This window comes from Varroa jacobsoni, unplaced genomic scaffold, assembly GCF_002532875.2.
Source record: "Varroa jacobsoni isolate VJ856 unplaced genomic scaffold, vjacob_1.0 scaffold_1244, whole genome shotgun sequence".
NCBI classification, from domain to species: Eukaryota; Metazoa; Arthropoda; class Arachnida; order Mesostigmata; family Varroidae; genus Varroa; species Varroa jacobsoni.
In genome coordinates this window covers 534,212-557,430 of record NW_019214146.1, presented here as the reverse complement: position 1 = coordinate 557,430, position 23,219 = coordinate 534,212, and the positions used below count along the sequence as shown (strand labels likewise).

Sequence of the window (23,219 nt, the reverse complement as noted above, 5' to 3'; positions counted from 1 at the left end):
TATAGAAATACGTATAACTGTATACTTATTATAATTAAGAGTTTAATCTTACGATGATGATCTAAAAAGGTGATTAATTAGCCTGATTTAGCTACATTTTCCAAAATGATACTCACGTTTTACTATATTTACAAATACATATCCCTGTGAACTTGGCGTTTTTATCTAGCATTGGCACCGTTCCCTAGCGTCATTAACGTCAGTCGTTTTTAGCCGGTATCTGCCCATGCTTATGCAATACGCTAGTGTTTCACATAAACCAAATAAGCTAAAGCAAATAACCATGCATCGGCTATGACGCGTGAAAAATGAGTTCCAATTTAAGAAACGCAGGTTTCCATCATCATTAGATCTCGGCTACTTAGTTGATTTGGATATCAGATAATTGACAATCTGTAAAACCCACCGCCTAAGGCGCAGGGATGCGGTGCGGAGATGCCTAGGCACCAGTGCGTTCTGGCTAGCTCTTTCCTCGATAAGTAAGTGCTGTGAAAGGACTCCCAGATGTTGTCAATGTTAAATCGAGCTACGTGAAGGGGTTCACCTATTTCAGGCTTCTTTTGTTTCAGACGAAACGAATCAGCGCTCGCATCGTGTGAACTTCATAACCTTGATCTATAGTTTGTGTTAGATTGTTTCTTTATTTACTGCATTTTTTATTTCTATAATATTAAATTAATATAGTTTGCATCTTTTGTAATTGTTAACGATTTTCGCCCACTTTTCTGCCAAATTATGAATGCCATCTTGCCAAACAGTAGCAAGTTTCATCTCGAAAAAGCTTCTCAACGACGTTTCGAGTTGTTCCATATCAAAGAAAAGGCCACGAAGCTAACTGTCCAGTTAACGAAAATCGTGAAAACTCCTCCACACAAGGCTCGAAGAATACGGAAGGAGCAAACCCCTCCAAAATCGAGGTCAACAAGTTCAAGGATGTTTGCCATGTGTGGTCTACCATTATAGTAGAACAAGACGATATGACCTCGGCTATGGGATATTTTCAGATAACCTAGTTGGCCTAGTGAAAGCTTAACCTGTGGCTGATTCATGAAAAGCAATTACCAATCACCAATCTGTCCCACCGAACTCAAAGCATAATCTTTTTTTTAGGTGAAGACTTGGTTGGATCCTGAGCCTTAGCTTCTTTCTCGCAACCACTCATTCCGATCTCCGGCGTTCAGACACAACTTTTTATCACCGGTGATAATTCTATGCAAAAATTATTGTGTCCCCCTAATGCTCACCGGGCCAGATGTGAATATGCAGCGTTAAGCTATAAGTCCTCGTCGGATACAAGGAGGTCACAAGGTACCTAAGCTGCCATAGAAACCTAAAAAACTTGTAATGGGTAACGACAGTCTTGTGTTTTTTTTGGCCGAGCTGTTTCTAGATTGTTTCTCTTCAAAGATGCCTTCAAATGGTCGCTATTAAACTCAGAAAACTGACCAGAGCGGAGACATCCTCTAGGTCCCGTATAGCCGTCGAAAACTTGGCAAATTGCCCTTGAGCAGACCTTTTAGTGACAGCACCGTTACCGTACGGAAAGCATATACCTCGTCACGTTTCGGTACTGTTTTGTCCTTGACGAGATGCATATACAAACAAGTCAGAAATGTACTTTTTTTTATCACTCGAGACATCGATCTCTGAGAAGTTCTTTCGAATTGAGATAACACTCACCATTCAATACAGTTAAAACACGTTTATAGAGCAGGAAAAACGCTGTCAAACTGTATCTCATACGTAAACAATAAGTAAAAGTGGGAAATAAAAATTCTTGAAAGAAACCGCGAGAACGCGTTATTCATCTTAATATATTTAGTGTTATAAGCGAATCCGGCGTACTTTGAATAATTTTTGAAGTCGTCAGGATAGAATGATCATTAATGTGTGTTGGAGGTACTCTCCTTCGTTTTTTACAGACTCGTTTCAGCTGCTCTGGCAGCTTCTATACAGCCGTATAGTTATTATTCGTGGTTTCAACTACTACTTCTCTACGCAGTTTATTTAATTCAGGCGTGGTGATGGGGTCTGGTGCTGTCATCAAATAAGCAAACTGCGTGCCTTGACCGCTATTCTAACGGCCCATTAATCTATTGAGGGCCCGAGATAGTGGGCTGCATTTATTGTTTCGTTGTCGGCAAGTATCAGCAAGTAGCAGACGCCCCTGAAGTCTACATCAAGTACTAACATCACCTTATGGTCGAACCTACTCGACACTGCCACCAAACTCGATCAGCGACAGCATTTTCTCGCCTGACTTTTATCCACCTGGTGGTGGAGATCGAGTTATGCCTTGTCTGTGGAAACCGTATGCTTTAGACAAGTTTTTTATTAATTAAAATTTCCGAAATTGCGCGTGGAACGCATCACATGCAAGTGGCCTGGGGTCAATTCACAGAAACATCATTTTTTTTACTTAGTTTCCATATTTTCACTCCTTAGGTTATAATTCGGTAACACGTTACATGTGAAACGCCAATTTTGATTAATAGAGATTTTAGATTCCAAGCTTTACACCTGTTAAAAACCTTCTCAACTGAGCCAATGTTTTCCTGTTCTTCGGGCTCCCAACATCTAATGACCTCACTACCTCGCTGGTCTTCAATACTAACTTACGTTCTTGAAAGGTCTGCACTGTTGAGGTACTCCGCTTTCGCTTAAGGGCTCCTTGCCTTATGCCTACACCAATCATCAATGCATTTCCGCTAGGCCTTCGAAGAACAAAAACTCTACAACTGAACATTGATCTTCGGGATCAAACGACGTTTTTGCTTTATTTCTCCTAGGGTAGACTCAGCCGGCTTTCACTGCTATGTTGCTAGAACACAGTAATTACTAGTCAAACTTCGTCTGCTAGCGGCATGTAGTTCAAAAATTATTTCACTTCAGAGTTCGCCGGATTCGCTCGTACAGTGCAGTATTTGGAGGCCGTGTTTTCCGGCATGGTCAAGCAGAATCACTGATGCTTATTGTCAACTTTCTGCACCTTCCGATATCGTCAGGGTAAAGAATCATTTTCATACAGCTGTGCCGTTGTTATGTGATTTGTGAGAATTGACCCCTGATGGAAAACAAGAAAGGCGACAAGTTTCGGGGTTCCCCTGAGGCGAATCCTATTTTCCGTTCAACACCGACCCGTTCCGAATTTTATCGATTTTTGTTTTATCTTATAAAAGCTGACCCAAATAGAAAGCAAAACGTTTTAGGGCACTTTAACGATCTTTGAATTTTTTTCTCTGTGAGGTGCAATGCTGTTAGAGATCGCGATTGTAACTACATATATTTATTTGAGGAACTATAGTCCCGACGAAAAAATATATGCCTTTAATATACATCTATTCATGCTCATAGAAATGCTTAAGCTTTCTATTTTAGGAAGATATTATTTCGCTGAGAAATTTCGAACCACTTCAATAATTATTGACAAGCTTATAAACCAGCCGCCCTGATATGAGTTTGCTATGTGACATTATTCGGTAATATAATAGAAACATAAACAGTATCAATCAAAACATTCTGACCTTCAAAGGATAGAAATTCGCGCGAAATTAACCGTCTGCTATTTTTGTGGCACCCTCAGTTGACCCCGCGTTTCTTGCTGTATAGGCTGGCGTTACCGCTAAGTCTTCCCTATGGACTGAAAAGTTAGATGACTAGGTAGTGCTAAGTTAGGTCACACTGAACAACAGCAAGTTGCAGTTGTATCACCAGCTTATCTTGAATAATATACGCCATCCACATTTATTTCAAAAGCTCTAACGATGAAAGATTAAGCCATTTTCCTACTTCCTACATCACTCTATTATATTTTTAACACTAAAATATTTATATGTACATAAAACATTTTTGATTATCTACGCTGCTTCACGTTACTGATCATGAAGTTTCGAATAATCAGCTTGTGCTTCGATGTACAGCTCGTCAAATTATCTTTTTTCCCCAGATTCAGAAAACAAAAGACCAGACTGAGCCCTAACGAAGTTTTCACGGTGCGCCTAAGAAACAGTCGGTAGAAAAGTCAGGGTTTATAAATATATATACTTTTGAAATTCACGCATATTTATCGCAAAATGTATGATCGAATTCTATGTAGTCTGCTTGTTTCAAGCCCAATAGCACGAAATCACCATTATTTGGAACAGTACCATTGACAGACGATTGGTAGAGACCATTTCATAGTTTGTGAATTTGTGTATCTGCATGTTTTGTATTGTTATATAACATGTATAAAATGGCCGTAGTAGTATATTTATAGTATCAGTAGCTTCCAGTCGCACTCGTAGGAAGCAAATTTTGAGCTTGTTCCACCTGAAAAGCAACAATTTTCCAAAAAGTGCCCTCTACGTTGGTTATTTAATTAAAGTAAAATAATTTCAGCAAACATGTGCTCACGTAATGTGCAATGTACTCACTAGAAAAACTGCACATTAAAAAATAATATAAATATGAAGTTCCTGAGCTTCCCCAGTTCTGTCTATTCGCGGTGTTGAACATGCACTTCGTATGTCTTCCAAAGGTTCATAAGTAAATACGTTGTTCGGCCTAATACACTCCCTAGCTAGAAAGGCATACAACTGCCGATCATCCTACAACACGGATAGGCAAATTGTCACGATATATATATATATATATATATATATATATAAGTGTATGGAAAGCATTTTCATAATCATGAGCCTTTTTTTTCATGATCTGTGCAGTAAAATGATGTGAAGATACGCGGCATGACCCACCCGTTTGTCGATACATAGGACTAACCCTTATTAGGTTCACTTGCCTACGACACACCTTGTAACAACTCGTAGCCGCACCTACCTCAACTTACTGCGTGGCAAGTCTAAGGTTAAGTTAGCAGTAAAAAATACTTTGTTCTTCAAAAACGAAGAGTTAGTTTCTTTCCTGATTAATACTTGAATTAGTCGCCTCAATGTTGTACAGTCTTTTCCAGTATTAATCTGCCAAAGAAAATCGATGTCATACTTCATTTTTCCATACGTTACTTCACCTTAAAAGACCGGATCAACTTTTTTTATTTTTTAGATATCTTATTACTACGGAGTTTTCTTATTTCAAATAATCATAACAGTGCCGGAGAATTCTAGTACAGCCTTAAGCAATCTATTTCATGTTTGTATTTTTACAAGGCCAGATCTAAAGAAAAAAAAATATCTAGTTTTTTTGCGATACTTCCATAAATGTTACTACAATGTTGAGACCATGGAGTTTTGTTTACGGTGAGATTTACCATAAACTTGCAAAAGTCAAAGAACGTTAAATGATCTAAAAAGAAAAAATGCAAACTAGCGATTACTTCACATATTTTTAACTTTCAGTAGAAGCCATAAGGAGAAATAACAGTTTTTCTATGTGCTGCGACAAGGAAACAGGGTCATATAAATCATTTTAGTAGTAATGATACATAATAAAGTGTTAAATTCCCTCGTTCTAACAGATTTCCGCAAAAAACAAGTTATTATTAAGCATAGTATTAGCAAAAAATCTTACATCCCGGGCAAACGAACGATATTTAAAAAGTAGTTTGCCTTGCAATTTCAGATCCATTTTGTTAGAACCTAATACTACGAGATACAGAGGTAGTTCGTTTCATTCTACAAAAAGAGGAAATATTGTTAGCGCATATGATAAAAATTAGAATCAAAAGGAATAATCCTTTTTCCATATTACGATCACAAACCAGAAAAAAAAAACTAGTTCGTTAAAAATCAAAAGACCCAGTGGCTTTATGAGATGAACTCATTCGTATAATGGACCATTTCTTGAGGTCCATACACAGAACTTGAATTAATTCAAAAGAGATCAAGCACAATGAGAACGAGGCCAACTAAATCTGCCCTCAGTATATTTTTAATATTTTAATTTTTATTTAGTAACCTTTACGGTGCTATTTTAACGGCGTCAATTTTCTAATAATAACGGTATTGGTATAAGAGCTTCTTACCTGTCATGCATTTTTTATTCACTAGCTTACTTAATCGTAAGGACGTGAAAGAAAAACGTTTGCTGGCTAATCACACATATTGTTATAGCGTTGCATTCTGCGATTACAAAATCATGCGAAATGGTACAATATTGGCGCTTCTATTTAATTTTGAAATTATTGGAAGTATTAATTAAAAGTTTTGGACTACATTGGATGACTTTACTCGTTACGACACCAGTTGCGTCCATTGCTTACCCTTCTTTTATCAAAGCAATTTTTCGAATGGGTTCATTCGCCGGTGCCTACAGGTTTACTGCATTAGCTCGTTGGTCATCTGGTCGATTTAAATCAGCGCGCTCTTTCGAGCGCGAGGGGCACCTGCCAATGAACGCCATTGTTGTCAGATAGAAAGCTGACGGCCGAGCAAGATGGCTCTCAGTATAAATGCAATGCTGGTCGGGAGCGGAGCAACGCCATCATTATTCAATACCGAAGTGGAGAATTTTTGCAAGAAAATTAATTTGAACCTCGCAGGTGCACCAAGAAAGAGGTGTACATATATTGGTAGATATGCAGTGAGTCAACTTTTGCGGAACGATCGTATAGTGTTGCCCGCTCCCGACTATCCTCGCATTGTAAGTGTTCCTTTTCATTTTGTCAGTCTGTACGAGTGGAAGCTACAAGAGCGCTATCACTGTACATCTATGAGATTGGTGTTGGTTCAATGGCGGCATTACAACGCCAGGGTATCTTGTAGGCTAACGGGAGAGACAGCTTTGTCTGCAATCGAAAATTTTAATACTTTGTAATATTAGCTGTAGCGTATAAGTACTTAATGTCTACTGCATTTGTGTTCAACAGACATATGGACACTCTGTGATAGATCTGTTGCCTTCGATATATGCTTACCAATAAGTAAAAACCGTAACATGTGAGCTGATGCTGGTCTGGGTGTCTAGTATCGACAAAGTGGTAGTGGCTTTATAAATATCCCAATGTATGGCAGCGTGGTCGGTCTGCGCTCGTTCCGAATCAGTGCTCGCTGTCGCTGTTGTTCTGGTTTACACTGTGTTTATGGTCATCAGTCAGTGTATGTCCGCTGTTCGCACGGAACCATCGTTTCGCGACGGCAAGAAATGAACAAATTGCAAGCATACAATCACTATGCCTTTTCAGCAAAACGAGTATGCCGTTCGCTACCGGACGAGTACCGGACGCCAAAAGCAAGACAGCCTATCCCATGAATGTTTTGCTGAAGGGGTTACACCGGTGGTTACGTTGTTTTTCAGTCAATATTGTGCTAAGAGGTTGAGAGTAGCTGCTTAATTGAGAGGTGATTTAGAATTTGAATTTGCAGCACTACTCCTGCTCCGTAAATGCTATATGAATGAAAAATGTTATTCTAATTATTATTATTTGTAATAATAGTACTAATAACGCCTATTGAATATCGTGTGCGTGTTCGGTAGCCACCTGAGTCATTTTCATGGACGAGATGATGCTTGATCCCGCTACTATCAGCTGTAATACTGCAGCAATAAGATCAAGATACTTTCACTGACTTATCGAAGGCTGGTGTTGGTTAATTAGCTACTACCAGCTCATGCGTTTCATTCTAGTGTAATATGTCGTCTCTATTATATTTTGTTTTTTTTTATCTGCTCTGGCTGCGATTTATTCCTACGGCGCGGGAGGCGACAGTTGCGGTCGGCCACCTAACCTCAGAAGACAAACGGCGTCTCCGAGTTCCTCAAAGGTGTTAGCAGACGGCGCAGTTTACTATAATATCGTTGTTATTATTATTCATTTTATTGTATCTAGGCTTACTTATCGAGCCGTTGTGTACTGCCCTTTTCTATGGTCGTTTAGGCGTAGCTCGAGGTTGTTGCCACCATGCGCCTCACTCGCTGCTTTGTGTTAGTAGGTAAATAGAATGTTTCATAAGCTTTTACGAGCGCAGTTTACAAGCCGTTGAAAGATAATGTAAATGGGACAGAAATTTCTCGTCGGTCAGTAAATAGACAATCTGAGTGTCGATAAGTCATCAATATTTCTAATGGATACTCCAAAATGTAGATGTCCATGCGAGACTGTCCGACCTGAATTTTAGCAAAAGAGACTTCTACCACCGTTAGCCAGAATTGCTTTCTGATAAATATACAGAGGGAAGTACCTGTAGCGATAAATTAAAGTCAATATCCCGCCGACACGTATGCGTATGCTGATGCAAAAAATCAAAATAAAAATCGATGGCCATGATAATACTATGGCATTTGCTGAAGCGGAGTGTGTTGGTTTTTTGAATTTGTATATTCACGGCTTTAATCTCCTAATAAGCTAATTGTTATTATTTAGTTCTTTAATCATTGTTTCAGACACGGTTTGGTTTCGCTAATATAAAAGCATATCATTCCCTCATAGAATACGCTTGAAATGCTTTGAAATCTTTGATCACTTATGACCGTAAGTAAATGGAGATGTAACGTAGAAGAGTGAAAACCTCTCTAACGGTTCTATCGTGGTCGAAGGGGCTTAAAGGCGGAATAAATTTAGAGAACATGGATCTAAAAGGTTCAGTTAGAAATTACAAGTAAAGTTATTACTTAAACGTATAAAACCTTTTCTGGTCATCCGCATATACCTCACAGGCCATTGTAAGAGGCCGCAAGATCGCTATGTACGTAGAGTTTATACACCCTGTTAGTTCCTCTTTTCTATTTTACTATTAGTTCAGGTAGGTATCTTGCCATCTATTTTTAGAAATATCACATATCTAGTTCAGAAAATCCAAATGTTGCTTCGCTGTCATGCTAGAGCCGGAGATTTGGAAAATCGTTTGGAAGGTACCCGACAAACGTAGGGTTTCGACTAGTTGCCCGGTTCTCGGATCCATTCTGTAACTGGGCATGATATGGTCGAGTGGTTTCGGCACAAGCCGACAATTTAGCGAAATCACAAAGTGGCGTTAGCTGCAAATGGTGGATGGAGAAGATGCTTCTTGTCGATAATGGCCCCTATATACTATTCTTATTGTGTGTTGCGGCTACCGGTTCCGGCGATTACCTGTACCGGTAGCGTTAGTTGACGATCCACAGACTGTCTGATTTAATGGCACCGTTGATGTTCCTGGAAAGAAAAACTATTGCCCTATAGAACTCGTACGTTTGTAGAAGTATACGTAAACGCCGCGGGTTGTGGAACGGTAGTGGTCTGGTAGATGATTATCGATAGATTGGCTTACTGACCGAATGTCACCAACTCATGTCTACTTGATATTCTGACGCTATATAGTAAACCAACGTCACTTGCTCATTTGTTGTAGTTCTGCTCAGCGAAGCGAGGAGCAAATTATGATTTGGCTTGGGTTTGTTATTGATCTGTTGTTAAGAGCGTCACTGCAAAATAGAACTAAGTTATGTAGATAGACACGAGATGGGTCATAATCTCGATTTGCCAATGTAAGCATAGAGATGAGGTTTAAGGTTAAATGCTGCATTTTTTTTATATGTAAAATCGCCTTTTGCAGTAGAGATGACCGAATCGTAATGTCACGTGTATGATTTTAACTGCAGCAATTATTAATCCGCTTACAGCCTCTTTAGATGAATTACATGTACGCAGCGGCTATCACAGCAGATTTTCCAGCAGTAGACTCAGTACAGCTGTACCTTAAAAAGAAAAAATCTGAAACATAAGATATACATGTTAATTTTCAAGTGCCAACTTCGATATAAAGTTCGGAACTTGCATTAGGCTACATTTTGCATCGTTAATGATACAGATGTTTCTGTGAATGCTTGAAATGCTGTTTAAAAAAATGAAAAAAATGAAAAAATGCATATTTATAAAATGAAAACTTAGCAATGCTATTTCCCATGTAATCTATGCTTTAACGTTTATTAAACATTCGTCAATCCATAACGTTGCGTTAATCTATAACGTCAAGCAACTTAACCATGTTAACATTAATGATACTAGGCATAGCTGCCTGATGTCCTTGCGTTATGCGAATAATGTCTTTAAAGCTACTAACGGACTATCGTTAGTTAATCGGCTTCAAGGTGCCAAGTGAGCAAATATCTGATTGTTGAAATACACTTCATACCGAAGCTCAGGGGAACTTACAAGAAAGCTGTGGCTAGTGGCTACGTAGTGTCTTTAAGAAGGTCGAATTTCTAGGCCAAACGCCGTTGATGTCAAACGACAGGTGGGCAAAGCATCTCAGTTCACGCGCCAACAATGCTATAGCACTTTAGATAGGCTGCTATTGATTTAGCTTGCACCGGTAGTTGTAGGCCATTATGGACCTTCCCGCGTTCATACTGAGAAGAAGACTTTTATCATTTAAAAAATGATAACGAAGGGTGAAATAAAACCGAATATTTGGAGTCTCGTAGTTCACACAATTTAAATGATGATTTTTTTTACTAATGAATAGCGATAAGTAGTTTTTTAAATATATTTCCCTAAAGTAATAGTTGTTTCACATTCTTAAATTAAAAATTACAGCGAAACAGTTTCGAGTCCGCGAAGTACTCCATAAAACCTTGATAATTAAATTCACGTTTGACTATAACTGCATTTAATATTAAAATCGGTCTTACGTAATGAACTTATAAAAGGGAATTGGCGTTTATTTTAAACACTTTTAAAAAAATTTTGACGTCACGTCTACACCATCGGCTCTTGTGGAGACATTTGAGATAGATCTGCTCGAGGATCACTTAGTCGTTACCTAGGAGTTCCAATTGATTTATTTGTCGACCGTTACAGTGAGATGATTCGAGTATAGTATAGGTTGGTACGATGGGTAGGCATGTAGTGCTGACTACCCCAATCCCCAGTTGACATTTAGTTAACGCTTTTGTACATCTTTTTGATACCACAAACGCGTTCCGCATCAAATTTTGCATCTCTCAGAAAAATAGCAGCAAAGAAAGCACGAACAACAATAGTCACATATTGAGCCAAGAATCAATGCACAGGGAGAAAACGACAAGCGATGTTTACTCGAACTACGTTTTTTAATTAATACATGCACACGCGTTATAAGCGAAGGGATGTTACCTTCACAGATTTAGAGTACTTGACTTTTGCACTGGTCATCCAAAGTAAGAGGATATTCTTTCATTATTAGGTCTTTCTATGTATACCCGAAGCGTTGATTTGATGAAGGTTGGATAGAAACGGTTTGAAGGTTAAGTTACAAGAAGCAGTTAATTCTCGGTACGCATTGCGCCGATCCTAGACTTAATTTACCAAAAGAATTCATGCAGTACTCGCATCGGATGCACCCCCAACATTTATCTTGAAGAACATAGAACGGTGTTAACCTCTTCACCGATCTATGTCAACTTGGCTAGGGGAGTGGTTTCCAAAGAATATACAAATTGCTCTGGAAAACAGAAGTGCGTGTTATGTCAAGCGCATTCTTTCCTAAAATAGCTTTGTAGCCGAATAACGGCATCTAATGTAGCAGAGATTTAATCTCCATTCAACTGTACAGAGGTTGAATGACACCTTTAATAATAGTTGTTTTTCCCAAAATCATATTCTGTGAATAATAAGCTAGTATTTACTTCAACAACAAAGGTTTCTTACTAAATATCTGTTTTAAAAATAACGATCGATTCGTCACCGCAATGCTTGACAGCCCATCGCTTCATAAACACATTCAGTTGGAGTATAGATCCGCAATTGCCATACGTATGTATGATTGCATAATAAACTATTTTGTTACTTATGTTCAACCTGTTACGCGATGTAAGTTTTGCTTCATCTCAAAACTGTGAAAACGAGCAGGGCTTTAAGGACAGCTGCATCTTAAGTACACGATATAATTATGCATACAAACAATGATAACAAGTGTATTTCCTATTATTTTACGGTCCTCTTGAAGCTAGTATCTGGAAAATTGTCCATTACACGTACGTTGGATCATATCAAGCATAGCTGTTTAAGTTAGCATTTATAGAATTTCGGTAAATATTGCACATTCATTTATCTGGGCAAACAGCTTATCAAATTGTTGGATTGAATAAGAGATACCTCTACTGTGACGCTTAGTGAAGATCACAAACAGGGATATTTAAATGCATTAGAATGACATTAAAGGCCACTGGCTTTTTTAATCTACAATGCGAATTGTAATGGTTGTCACAGTCCCTATTAGTGGTTGTTTTTTTTTAGATCGCCACATATGTTGTTTGTGTTTTAGCAATATGAGCGTAAATGAAGGAACATTTTAACTACAAACATTCGGTTGGTGTACCTGAACGGTTGATTAATCCAGGTGGCAAAAGTAATGTAAATGTATCCTTCGAATTGGCGAGGATCGAGTTTGCCTTATTCGTGGGGCATAGGTCCGCCTATCTTACTCTTGGAAGTGAAGTATAATACTCTAAAGGTTATAGTTATTTTTTGTTTAGCCGCGGGTCTTATGCTCATATATTTCTGTAGTCAAACTTCCGTACCGATCAACTTAATCATTCATACATGTTCACTAATTTTGCTCCGATTAGCTTTCGTGCATGCGCACGTGAGTCAGTAGCAAATGTAAACCTCATTGAAAACGGGGCTGAACTGTCAATACGATTTAGTCGTTTGCGTAAGTATTTTCAGGTACTACTTTATATCCTTAAACTTTACAAACTCCGTTTTGAAATTTTCCGGTAGGGGTTAAAAATATGTAAACTAATGCATGCTTAGCAGCTTTACATGTGATGGAGTTGTTCCATGCGTGTACAAACAATTAATCAAGCGCATGTAATTCCAGAAGTGATAAGCTGCTTTCTTCAATTTCAGCTTCGCTCGTATCTGTAACATATAGAAGGTCTCATCCACAAAGCCTGATTACAATGACTACTACAAGGTACGCAGACAACAATCGTAGACAGTCTCTACAACATGTATGTACATTATATAGATACTTAATTAGGATCCTTTAGCGCTTTTCGGCAATTCCAACAATTTACTTGATTAATAAGCTTTTGGCGGTTTAAAATTTAAATTTTTTGTTGGTTACAATTATCGCCGGGGCACCTTTTTACCATAAAGTTATAGGTGATCATAACGGTTGTAATTTGATTCTCGTTTGATATTATCCTAGTTACGTTATTATATGGTTTTCCGTATTACAGACTGGATCGCCTGTTTGTCTTGCTAGACACGGGACAATCTGCAGTCACTCGTAGGGCAGCGGCAAAACAATTGGGAGAGCTGCAACGGCTCCATCCACATAAACTTAACTATCTGTTAGCTAAGGTATAGACTCAGTTTTCGTGTTCAAGAGTATCCGATAGTTTGAAGACTTAAAAACATTTCTCTATGAATACAGTTAGTGTGAAATGTTTCGTGCGTTTCTTGGACATGCACACTAGTTAATGGGCAAAGGATGCCTAAGTAGGAATGCATCTTAGCGCATTATATAACTTTGGCCTACCAAACAATTTTTGACAGGTGCACAAGTATTTGCGCAGTGCCAATTGGGATACGCGAATTGCAGCAGCCGCTGCCGTGACGGCGATTATTGAAAATGTTCCTTCTTGGGCTCCTCCGCCTGTTTGCAAGGCCGAGCCAAATGGTGACGACGTGAAGCCTTCTGGGGGTAGTAATTCTTTGCACGCAAATCGAACGCGACAACTTCGAATATCAGAGTTCGACATCGATATAGTCATGAGAACAGGGAAGCATTTACTCGGGTCAGAAGGCAAACAATTTGAAAAAGTACGTCTTTACACGAATTTAATAAACGTAACTTCCTTAGGTTAAACTATTCTATTTACATTACTATTAATACACTAAATTACATTATACTACATAATTACTATTCTATCTACTACTATAGCGCATAATTTTACGGAACTTAAATAAGACTAGCATTTCTGTACACAAAAATTAACGCTTTGCTTTTGTGTAGAATCCAGATAATGTTGACGGAGACGGGAGTGAAAGTGCAGAGGATCTTGCACGCCAAAAAAAAGCTGTCAGCAAACGATTGGGCTTCGACGTTTGCGAGAAGTTTGGAATGGCATCAGATGATCTCTTCACCGAAAACGACCTCAAAACAGATGCAGCAGATGAGTCAAATGGAGGTGTTGCGGAAATCAAAAAGGTAAGTTATATTGAACAATAAGAATTACAATTTCGAGACTATGCAACACAAACATGAATTTAATCGACGAACCTGCTTCAAGCTTTAAGTAAAGCCTAATTTTTCGCTCCTCTTTTTTCTGTTAGGATATCACCGAGGTTCTTCAAGGCCCAGGACCTCAGCCTTCAAAAAAACGCAAATTTGATTTTGATGAGCCTGATGATAAAAGCAATGGAAGCAACAGCAGCACAAGCACACCTCAGGCGGCTCTGTCTGAAGCAGACGTGTGTTTCTCTGAAAGAGCAAATAGTCCAAGCATAATGCGTCATTTAGCATTTTGTTTTATATTCCTAAAGATGAATTATCGGTTCGAAATAGGTAGAAATGACTTTAATCCGTATGCTACTCGACCGTACAATTTGTTTTCAGTGCACCGAGTGGCCGTTGACGATGTTTGCAGAGGCTTTAATGGACGACTTATTCAAACCGTCGTGGGAGACAAGGCATGGCGCTGCGACGGCTTTGCGTGAGCTTACTAAATTACATGGTACCGGCGCCGGCGTTGCCAAAGGGTAAATATCGTGATACAGAACTTCGCAGAAATCATAGTTCACTTATACGTCTTGACAAATATAAAGTATTACTACGAGTCGAACAGCATAAGTTTAACGTAGATGACTACCGGACGCAAAAATCGAAACGTAGAGATACATACGTAGCGTATTTAATCACACTTATGTTTCAGAATGACCCGTGACGAAATGGTGGCTTCGAACCAGCAGTTTCTAGAGAATCTCGCATTGAGGCTTGTCTGTGTATTGGCGTTAGACAAGTTTGGAGATTTCCTTTCAGATCAGGTATACGGCCTGGCCGGGCTTATGTTATAGGCTTGTCCACGCAACTGTTATACAAAGATTACTGGTATGAAAATCTCATTTAACACAAGCTGCTCTTTTCAATTGCAGTGTCGAGTTTTATAATTCTTCAAAACATTTTTTAAATCACATTTGCTGACTAATCACCCAATCAAAAAGACTCACCGCATTTAAGTGAGTCAGGCGTAAAAACGTAGAGTATGAAACATAGCTGGAGCATTCGTCAATTTCAATCCAGCGGTCTATAATACTGCAATAAATAATACTCGACCCAATATTAGTTCGTTTTATTACAATGATGAAAAGTTAGCGTTTCGCTTGCTTATAACTTTCCTCGTGAGCCCGTTTGCTCTATCTCAAGTTCTACATGACGTGTCTTCTTAAATTACAAAGTATAGTGTATGGTCTCTGTTAGATAGTGATCACAATACGCTAGCTAAATGAGTTTCTGCAAAATACCTATATTATCTTAGATTTGAAATCGGTGTGGCGATAGTCCTACGATTGTTATTTTAATGATAACAAATCTCTTTGATTCAGGTCGTTGCACCTGTTCGTGAGACCACAGCGCAGGCGTTAGGCTTTTGTTTGCGTTTGATAGAACCTGCGAGAGTTGATGCCTTTCTCGACATTCTTCTCAAAATGGCTGACTCAAGGGACTCGTGGGAAGCGAGACATGGCGGATTACTAGGTAAGGAAAGCAATGACGCAACAAATTTCGCTGACGAGACACTTATATGAGTATGCGCCTGAACACCTTCTTCTTATGAGATAAATTCAAAAAATCGAGTAAGTGAAAACTTGAATCTTTTTTTAGGTATTAAATATCTCTTAGCTATTAGTGGCCAGACTAGCAGTACGCCTGTTGGCGATAACGTGGCCCCAGGAAGTGGATGTGCTACCGTTGGCCGAGATACGTGGCTACCTCGGGTATTTGGGCCACTTTTCGCGAGTCTTCAAGACGCCAACGACGATATATCAGCGGTGGCTGCCGCAGCTTTCTTACCGATCATTGAGGATTTGCCGCGTTTACTTCCGCAGCAGGTAGACAGAAGTAGATTGACGTTCATATACTTCAAATAAAACACTTGTTGCTTCGTATAAATTCTAATTTTTGGCAGTGCTTAATCTTTGATCGATGCTGAGTGACAAAATATTATAGGTAGTACTCTCGTAGATGCTTGAAGTATGTATATAAGAAATGCGAGTTCGGTTCTAACATGATAACCTAATGTGTTTCCAACAATCTGTTTCCTTTAGATCCTTCCTCTGTCCGAACGACTCTGGACATGTTTGAAGGAGATGGATGAACTTTCGTCATCTACGCACTCAATTTTAAGCCTCCTGTCGCATCTTCTTCCACACGTTTGCAAATTAAGGAATAAAACAGCAGTAGAAAATATCGATGACGACGGACCCTGGGTTTCGCCAGGAAAGATCGCTTTACTTTGGCCATTTCTTGACCATCATTCGTTTAATGTGCGTGTGTCGGTTCTCGACTCACTTCGAACTATTGCTGCTACAGAAGGCGAGGGCAGGTAGGCTTAGTATCGTGTTTGTTAAAAAGCGAAGGATGTTTCATACGGTGGGTCTAAGAAGCTGACTGACTTAACCAAAAAACATTAAAGGACATCTTCTTTCACCATTTAAGTTGGTTTCGATATTATTTATCGTTTTTTGAAAGTAAGCCTTCTCAATTTGTTTCTGCTGTCTGTTTGGTATCACTGTTGATTGACGCCTTATAGCCCACTGGTGACGACGCAGCTATCGCCGGCTCTTCGATTGCTGTTCCAACGTTCCTTGCTTGAGACAGAACCCGTTGCAACCAAAGCTGTTCAACAGGTATGAACGAAATGAAACAAATTGTCGTAGCATTAAAAAGCTGTAAAGGCTGTTCTGGTCTGTGTTCCGGATGTTGTGAGCGGAGTTATTGATAGTGAAAGACGTATTCCGGCACTACGGTTTCTAATCAGTTTTAAAAATCTGCACAAAAGCGAATGCTATAATTGGTATTGGTACCTAACTTCCAGGTGTGGGTATCAATTCTGCGGAGTGCCAATCTCTCTCACTTGCTTTTCTCCGCTTGTCCCCTCCTCGCTGGGTGGCTTTGCCTTACAATGCATCCTGCCAAGATGGCTGTGGATCCAAGACAGCAAACTGTTTGGTTGGAAACAACAAAATCCCTCGGAAAGGTATATACACCTATTACAATTCGTTCTCAGTATCCTGTAAATGCTTCCTACAAAACTTTTTTTTATTATGGTTGGTCGTATTCATTTTTTCGTTACCGTTCAGTGCTAGTTTCCAGAATGAAACGGTCACAATTTAAAAGTTTATTGCCCTCCCAGTCATTGATTTTATTTATGCTGCATTTACAGGGCGGAGAGTATTATATTGCTGGTAAAGAATCTTTAGCGGAGTCTCACGTTGCTCGTCAACGCCTTGTTTTGCGGGCCCGGCTTGCAGCATGTCAGATGTTGGGAGCACTGTCCTGCTTCGTAACAAGACGAGCCCCCGGCGCCGAATACACTGCTCCTTCCGAGGGACCGATGGAATGCTTTGCCCGTCTGATAGGTTTCCACCTCGCCAGCAAAAGTGCGCTTCAACGGACGATCGTCGCCCTAGTCGTGCGAGAGTGGATCGAACAGCGCCGACAGAAGTTCGTAACATGACTTTTTAATAAGCTATATATCTACGTTGAATCTTTATCTCCGCAGAAGCTCATTTCTGCCGATCTTTACCAACTATCTTGATTAATTATGAGTTACGATTCTGCTTTCTTAAAAACGAATTATGTATTCGTCCTCCGTAGTACTTTGTTTCTTTCTGAAATAGCGTCTGCGAGTACAAAACATCCAAATATTATACTTACATATAACATGATCCTAATTGTTTGGTGTGTTAATTTTCAGGGAATTTTTGTTTCCTGACGAGCCGTTAGAGGAATGCCCCCGATCGATATCGGATAGTGTTATTCAGTGCATTCAAGAACCCGTTCTTTACGATGAGGTATGGCAATTTCTATGAGTGAACTTTAGGTACAGATGTGCGGTAGTTTAAGTTTTAGTAGTCCAAAATTCTATTATATTAATAATGAGCACCTGAAAGTAACAACAAAGCTCTCCCAACAACCTGGTTACTCTAATTTCTGGAATAGAGGTTTACATTTTCCTGTGTCGTGTAACTTAGTATAGACAAAACTCTGATAGCTTTTTAGAAATTATTCTCAATATCCGGTCCTCCGTTTCATATCCTACATCCAAATTATCTTGTCAGGTGGCATCGACATTCACGCGTCTTCAGCAGGACTGCCGGGATCTGATCGGGTTGATGCGGCACTACTGTCTGCCAGTGGATAAGGTGGGCTCATCTCTTGGACTTCCTGCTCTAGCCGCATGTGGAATTGGACAAGTGCTCACTGCAGACCAGGCGACGCTTCTCGCCAGAGAGGTAACTACTGACCTACAACATGAATCAACCAACCGCTGCCAGAAAGCAAAGCAAAGCTACTATCAAGGAAAGATACCCTGCCCTCGTGGATGGCACGGTGATGTGTTTGATGGTGATAAAAGCGGCCGCCTCTCACCCAGGCGGACCGAGTGAATTGGAACGTCGCGTCCGAAGCAAAAAGCCCTTCGAGGGTGGATTGTTCTATATATCCCGGTAATTAAATTATCGAAAATGGATGAAAACATGGCAGATGTCAGAAGGTAGATAGCACAGTGGCCTACACTCTTGCCGGATGTCACACGGTAAATGTAAAGCCAGAACACACGTATTGTTAAATGAGCAAGTGCAATATCAAGCGAAACTTTCAGGTCATGGTTTTTGAGGCGATCCAGCTCTTCAAAGTGTTAGTTAAACCTTTTGATTAGGGTGTGTGAATGGTAATAAAAAGACGATCTGCTCGACCTTGTTTGGCCAATTCTGGAAACAAACTTGGTTGGAACTTAAGGCGGAAAGCTTTCTATTTCGTAGTTGAGCTGCAAGCGCGTTTGTGACCAGCTGTCCATCTATTGCGTTACTTTTTCCAGGTATTCGATGAAGTCGTATCGTCCGCTAAGTTGAAGCAGAAATTATTGGATAATCTTGATGAGAAGCGACGCATGGTTCTAAATTCCGCAAAAACCGCTGCTAGGGATCATCTTTCTCTTGGCACAATGTAATTGCGAATAGTAAATTGTCATGCACAAATTCACCGTGTTACATGGCATAAAACGTGAACAGAACTCAGGTTACCATTTTATTTATATGAACATTTGAGGAGATAGCTATGTGTAGTGCTTGCTCAGGCAGTATTTCTAATACATATACGTATTTCAATTATTTGAAAAGGACCCAAGCAGCACTATCGACGTTGCTAGTCTGTCTTCCGGCTGATCGGTTACCCGTCAAGCTAAGTCCCGTGATCAAAGCGCTCATGGAATCACTACGACGGGAGCAGCACGAACCTTTACAGGCGATGTCGGCTAAACATCTGGCTCTCCTACTACAAATCGCCCTTTCCAGGTAAACAACTACAAAGTCGAAGACTTTTTCAAGGTGAAAAATGACTTCCCGTTCTACGGGCCAACAAAAAAGAGGTAACGTGAAATGCCGATCCTTCTTTTTTACATGTTTTAGCCCGTTCGTAAAGCATTTCAAGCCGTTCAGTACCTAAAACTGATCACGTCAATCCTCACCGGACTACTAACGATTGCCAATGTTACCTTTCAATTTTAGAAGCCCGTGCCCAAATGGCAAGGTTGTCAGGAACCTGGTCACATACCTTTGTTGCGATCCGGATGAAACTCCATTGGTAACACCCGTACAGGGCCAGTATCAAACCGACGGCATTATGACCCTCCAAAAGATGACTAAGGTACAACCGAATTTTATGACTGTCCTTAGGCATTGCTGTCGTTTCGTGACACAAAATTTGCAAGTAAATAATTCCATATTTCATCATGGATGGAGTCGACCCGTCTTCATGAAAATTACAAAGCGTTACTGTTCTAGTACTAAGTGAATGCCGTATAAAGCTGGTGTATCCTTATTTCATAGGATAAAGGGGTACATTTTTATCTTTGGTTCTTGGAGCCCAATGTTCTTTTCCACGATGATGTAACTGCGATAACTAACTGATGTATTTTTATTTGTGCCTGTTATTCTTGATGCCAACTCAAAAGAGACTCTAAAGCATAGAGAATGCGAGGACTTTTGCATAACATCTTGTATAATAGCGAGTACCATCGATTAGTAAATGTGATTTTTAGTTATTTCACTCTAATATATTTGTGGCAGACAATATATGGATCTAACTTTTATGATATTCTGTTAGACGGCCGAGCTGATGCTAAATAAGAAGCCCTGGTTACGTAGGAGCCAGTCACAAATTTGTCCGACATTTCCGGCAAATCCGTTAATTCCTGTCAGTCCCTCGCCACAAGCGGCGAACCAACAGCCGCCTGAGGTAAATTTCAGCCGAACGTATGTCCGTATGGATCAAATACATAAACGTATCGCGTAATCGCGTTTCTAATTGGGAACAATTTTTATCACATGTTGAATTTGTCTTCCTAAACGGAGGAAGCATTGACATTTATCAAACGCACTGTAATGTAATGACTTAACTGATTTAATCTATTTAATCTCATGTCTTACAATCATATAAGCCCTACAACAAAATTTATTTTCTATTACAATGAAATATTACACATATTTCAACCTCTAATACCAAAATTAAAGCTAAAAAGACCAATTTATCATTTTCAAAAAAACTTAGTATCTTTGGAAAGAACATTAAATGGTGGTTTAAAGTTTATGAATCTACTTGAATATTAATTCGCATTATTTTAACGGTGTGGTGTTTATCACAACAGTTCCCATCTGTTGGCACTGGATGCACTCCACTCACACCAGCCGCTATTGACGACGAACTACAGAAAGAACAAAAGCAATCTCAGGAAACACAGCGACGCGGCGCAGTTCTGGCATTTGGCGAAATTGGTGGGGTATTTGGCGAGCGTCTTTTCGAAGACCTGCCCACCGTGTGGGAAGCCATCGCTGCTCTATTACTCAAGGAAAGTACTTTTGGTAAGGTTGAGATAACGACGACAAGTTATCAACAACAATTGGAGCCTACGGACCTCTCAAAAAGCGGTAGAAATAAAACATCACCAAACTTATTGACCAATCTCGAAGCCTCAACTTCACCATCTTCGTCTAATACAACAACAACGCTTGCTACCGTCCGTGGGTACGTACTCTAGAGATACGTACAGGGTGCCCTATCAGAATTGGCGCACATTTTGGCGGGCTGTTTTTCCCCTGGGAAGCTTGAACCTCATTTCCTGGAAACTCGTTCTATTAAAAGATCGTTTGACTTATACAGGGTTACTTCGAGCAGCGCAAATTAGTTACCGTGTAATGTCTCCGCGTTGAAAGTTTTTACTGAGGTCATAAACTTCCCTTGCTGGTCTACGTTGTCGCTGGTATTTATACAGATTTCGTAGAGCCTAAGGAAAATCCCTATATCAGTGCAATTCTACTACTAAAAAACATTCGAAGGAGCCAAACCTTTAAAAATAATATACGAATGCACAATAAAGGGGCACTGGTATCTAGGTTCACAATTCAAAGCAATTTTCTTTCGATGCATTTCACATAATTCATTAGGGTTTCGGGATGAAAGGTGCTTATTAAGTCATTTTAAACATAGTCTAGTCGGCGATTTTCTCTTAGTTTCGACAGCCACTGATGCAAAGTTTACTTGAAGAAACAACTGGTAGTTGCCCCTTATTCTAAAAACGTTTTGTAAACTTGTGTAGATTTGGCGATCATAAACTAGTGAAGATGCTGCTGCCATTTCGCCGTGTTTCTTCTTCAAGATGAAACCGTTGCAAAAGAGCATCATGGGGCACTGTATAAAAGTGACAAAATTACGAATAAATATCCTGCTAAATTAAACACTGTTAAATAAAAAAAAAAGAAATAAAAATAAAAACACAAATGTAAAACTTTTAAGCAACTAAAAGCATAAAAGTAATGCAGCTGATAAACAAGCAGCGTAATTTTAACCCCATTCTTAACGAAATACCCTAGTAGTAGAGGTAATAAAAGTAGAAATAATACGTATGTGATAATTTGTTAACCAATAACTGCAAAGCTCAGTCTCGTTCATAGCATGTCCTGCTTCGCAAAAGCGGTGAACTGTTTGTTTAAAACCGGGCTCGGATCTCAGATTGTACTAACTACTCCTATATACAGATTTGCGAACTGAAATAAACGTGTAGGTCAGAACCAGGCGCGGGTTGGAATTATTTTATGGAATTCTAAAAATTAAACACTGCAGTAAACACTTTCGCAGATTAATCGAGTCCCTTCAGACGTTGGAAGTACTGACTCCATCGGTACATAAAAAGCTCCATCCGGAGCTGCGACGGCTTTTACCGCGTCTCGATCTCTGCTCACGGCATCCGCTTGCAGCAGTGCGACATATGGCTGCACGGTGCATCGCTAGCCTTGCTGCTGTGGATACCAGGTTTGCTTTTATAATGAAAATAAGTAATTTCTACTTACTATAATCGAAGTTGAATCGGCACCTCTTTTGTAGCGTATCTGATCAGTAATATACTCCATTTAACTGAATCCATCACAAATATCACAGAATGTGCTGTTTTAATTCATGACTTATTCCAGTGCAACCGTGTGTCATGTAATCAAACTTGGAGTCTTGTCTCAGCTGGGAGCTACCTCCCAGGACGACATCGTGAGACAGGGTGCAGTGGAGGCTATTTTCACGTTAGTGGAACGTCTTGATGTACGCGCGGTACCATTTATCTCGTTCTTCATCTTGCCCATTCTTGGTGCCATGGCTGACCAAAATGAACACGTTCGACTCCTCGCTACTCAAGTTAGTCCTTCAGAACGTTGAAAAGCCACATTGGCCGATATATGCATATGTGCAATGAATGTATGTGCGAGACTAGAACAAAAGTCAAATTTGATAACGGTAACGATTAGCATGAATCTCACGATTACATAACATCATGCTAAAGTTATTACCTCTATTATTATTTCTAACTCTACGCGATTTGGTTTTCCCTACTGGCGTTCTGCAGTGTTTCGCAAATCTAGTTCGCTTAATGCCGCTGGACGACGGAGTCTCAGGTCTGTCTGAATTATTTTCTAAAGATGAGGAACTTAGAACAAAAGCCCAAAAACAGCGTGGATTTATAGATCAACTGCTCAATGCTAATCATGCTGAAAATTATAAGGTAAGATTTCAGCATATGGCCTCACTGGTTCGTTTAAAGACTACAAATCC

General features: G+C 39.6%; 1 protein-coding gene across 2 annotated transcripts in view; it reads left to right on the top strand.

Moving 5' to 3' along the window:
• The first annotated feature begins 5,842 nt into the window (after nucleotides 1-5,842).
• The window catches only part of Hel89B (histone acetyltransferase 1), a 24,510-nt gene continuing 7,133 nt past the window's right edge, over nucleotides 5,843-23,219 (top strand). Inside the window, exons 1-24 of one of the 2 annotated variants that reach the window (XM_022846557.2) lie at nucleotides 5,843-6,579; nucleotides 12,749-12,815; nucleotides 13,084-13,207; nucleotides 13,403-13,669; nucleotides 13,863-14,057; nucleotides 14,183-14,320; nucleotides 14,466-14,608; nucleotides 14,782-14,893; nucleotides 15,452-15,602; nucleotides 15,729-15,955; nucleotides 16,172-16,449; nucleotides 16,657-16,753; nucleotides 16,942-17,103; nucleotides 17,290-17,570; nucleotides 17,824-17,920; nucleotides 18,188-18,361; nucleotides 18,946-19,073; nucleotides 19,247-19,420; nucleotides 19,634-19,772; nucleotides 20,232-20,363; nucleotides 20,773-21,149; nucleotides 22,260-22,433; nucleotides 22,592-22,805; nucleotides 23,014-23,169. In XM_022846557.2, the coding sequence (XP_022702292.1) occupies nucleotides 12,802-12,815; nucleotides 13,084-13,207; nucleotides 13,403-13,669; nucleotides 13,863-14,057; nucleotides 14,183-14,320; nucleotides 14,466-14,608; nucleotides 14,782-14,893; nucleotides 15,452-15,602; nucleotides 15,729-15,955; nucleotides 16,172-16,449; nucleotides 16,657-16,753; nucleotides 16,942-17,103; nucleotides 17,290-17,570; nucleotides 17,824-17,920; nucleotides 18,188-18,361; nucleotides 18,946-19,073; nucleotides 19,247-19,420; nucleotides 19,634-19,772; nucleotides 20,232-20,363; nucleotides 20,773-21,149; nucleotides 22,260-22,433; nucleotides 22,592-22,805; nucleotides 23,014-23,169 (3,954 nt within the window). In that variant the 5' untranslated portion in view covers nucleotides 5,843-6,579; nucleotides 12,749-12,801. The remainder of the gene's footprint in view (nucleotides 6,580-12,748; nucleotides 12,816-13,083; nucleotides 13,208-13,402; nucleotides 13,670-13,862; nucleotides 14,058-14,182; nucleotides 14,321-14,465; nucleotides 14,609-14,781; nucleotides 14,894-15,451; nucleotides 15,603-15,728; nucleotides 15,956-16,171; nucleotides 16,450-16,656; nucleotides 16,754-16,941; nucleotides 17,104-17,289; nucleotides 17,571-17,823; nucleotides 17,921-18,187; nucleotides 18,362-18,945; nucleotides 19,074-19,246; nucleotides 19,421-19,633; nucleotides 19,773-20,231; nucleotides 20,364-20,772; nucleotides 21,150-22,259; nucleotides 22,434-22,591; nucleotides 22,806-23,013; nucleotides 23,170-23,219) is intronic. The other variant, XM_022846556.2, reaches the window with a different exon arrangement.